The sequence below is a fragment of the Aplysia californica genome, unplaced genomic scaffold (genome assembly GCF_000002075.1).
Source record: "Aplysia californica isolate F4 #8 unplaced genomic scaffold, AplCal3.0 scaffold00301, whole genome shotgun sequence".
In the NCBI taxonomy this organism is placed as follows: Eukaryota; Metazoa; Mollusca; class Gastropoda; order Aplysiida; family Aplysiidae; genus Aplysia; species Aplysia californica.
This window is the reverse complement of record NW_004797571.1, coordinates 258,745-260,319: the sequence shown is the minus strand read 5'-3', so window position 1 is coordinate 260,319 and position 1,575 is coordinate 258,745. Positions and strand designations below refer to the sequence as shown.

The 1,575-nt window shown below is 41.1% G+C and overlaps 1 protein-coding gene across 1 annotated transcript in view; it reads left to right on the top strand.

The window, feature by feature from the left end:
- Positions 1 to 597: 597 nt before the first annotated feature.
- LOC101863518 (probable serine/threonine-protein kinase SIS8) overlaps positions 598 to 1,575 on the top strand; it is a gene marked incomplete at its 5' end in the record, with an annotated part of 30,843 nt that continues 29,865 nt past the window's right edge. The window contains 1 exon segment of the mRNA XM_013084542.2: positions 598 to 718. Within this exon segment, the coding sequence (XP_012939996.1) occupies positions 598 to 718 (121 nt within the window).

The following is a 1,575-nucleotide window of genomic DNA, read 5'->3' as shown; positions in this document are numbered from 1 at the left end:
GACTATAATTTTTAAAAATAAAATTAATAATAATAATAATAATAATAATAATAACTGCATTTATATAGCGCTCTATCCCATACTAGTATAAGCTCTGTGCGTTTTACAAACATTTCCCTTGTTCATCCCACGTTCACACAAATTAACTTCCTGTCAGCCTCTCGTAGAGATAAAATTCATTGCTAGACTAGCATCGATTTCTTTATAATTAGCCCCTTGGCCTGGCTCGCTCTGAGTCTCTTCCGTCCAGCCTGTAACCACACGTCGTAATCTTAAGACCCTCTTTGTTAGGCCCATTTCTCTGCAAGTATACAGCGCCCGTTTAGTTTTTCTCTCTGTTGCTCCTGAGGAAGCCCAAGAGGCGAAACGTTGAGCTGTGTCTATTACGCAAATTTTGAACTTTTTATATTGTTATGTTATTTTATCTGAAATTCAAACTAGACTCCCCCTCCTACTCTGTATATCAAACAATGATGATGATGATGATGATGATGATGATGATGATGATGATGATGATGATGATGATGATGATACGACGACGACGACAACTACAGTGTCGAAAGGGCCCATAAAACCCATGCATCTGTCCCGTTTCAGGTCGGCCCGTTTAATAGAGACGAGAGTGGAGCTGGTGTGTGACCCCGAGAGAGAAGGCTTGACCGACGGACTCTTCACCGTGGTCGCTCGCAAGGACCGGGGCAAACTAGGCATTTACAACGTGAGTGGCGAGCTGAGATTATGGTGATTGTGCTTGGAAGTGGCAAAGATTGTGGTAGGAAGTGGCAAAGATCGTGGTTGGAAGTGGCAAAGATTGTGGTTGGAAGTGGCAAAGATTGTGGTTGGAAGTGGCAAAGATTGTGATCTGAGAAGCGAAGATTTTGAATGTGAGTAGCAAACTAAGATTGTGGTTGGAAGTGGCAAAGATTGTGGTCGGAAGTGGCAAAGATTGTGGTTGGAAGTGTCAAAGATTGTGGTTGGAAGTGGCAAAGATTGTGGTTGGACGTGGCTAAGGTTGTGACAAAGATTGTGGTTAGAAATGGCAAAGATTGTGGCAAAGAATGTGGTTGGAAGTGGCAAAGAATGTGGTTGGAAGTGGCAAAGATTGTGCTCTGAGAAGCGAAGATTTCGAATGTGAGTAGCAAACTAAGATTTTGGTTTGGGGTGGCAAAGATTGTGATTGAAAGTAGCAAAGGTTATAACTGAGAGTAGCGAAGGTTTTGATTGAGAGTAGCAAAGATTGTGATTGAAGGTGTCAACTGTTATGATTGAGAGTAGCAAAGATTGTGTTCTGAGAGGCGAAGATTGCGAATGAGAGAGCAAAGCTGGTGAATGTAAGTAACTAGAGGTGATATTAAATATGACTTACAAAATTGTAAATATAAGGGAACTAAATTATTGTTCATGTAAGTAACAAAGGTTGTGACTGTGGTAATCAAAGATTGTGCATGTGAGTAACAAAGATTGTGACTATAAAAAGCAAAGATTGTGCTCGTGGGTAACTAGAAATGTGAATGTAAGTAGCGAAGTCTATGTATCTGTCTGTCTGTCTCTGTCACTGTTTCTGCACCACCACCA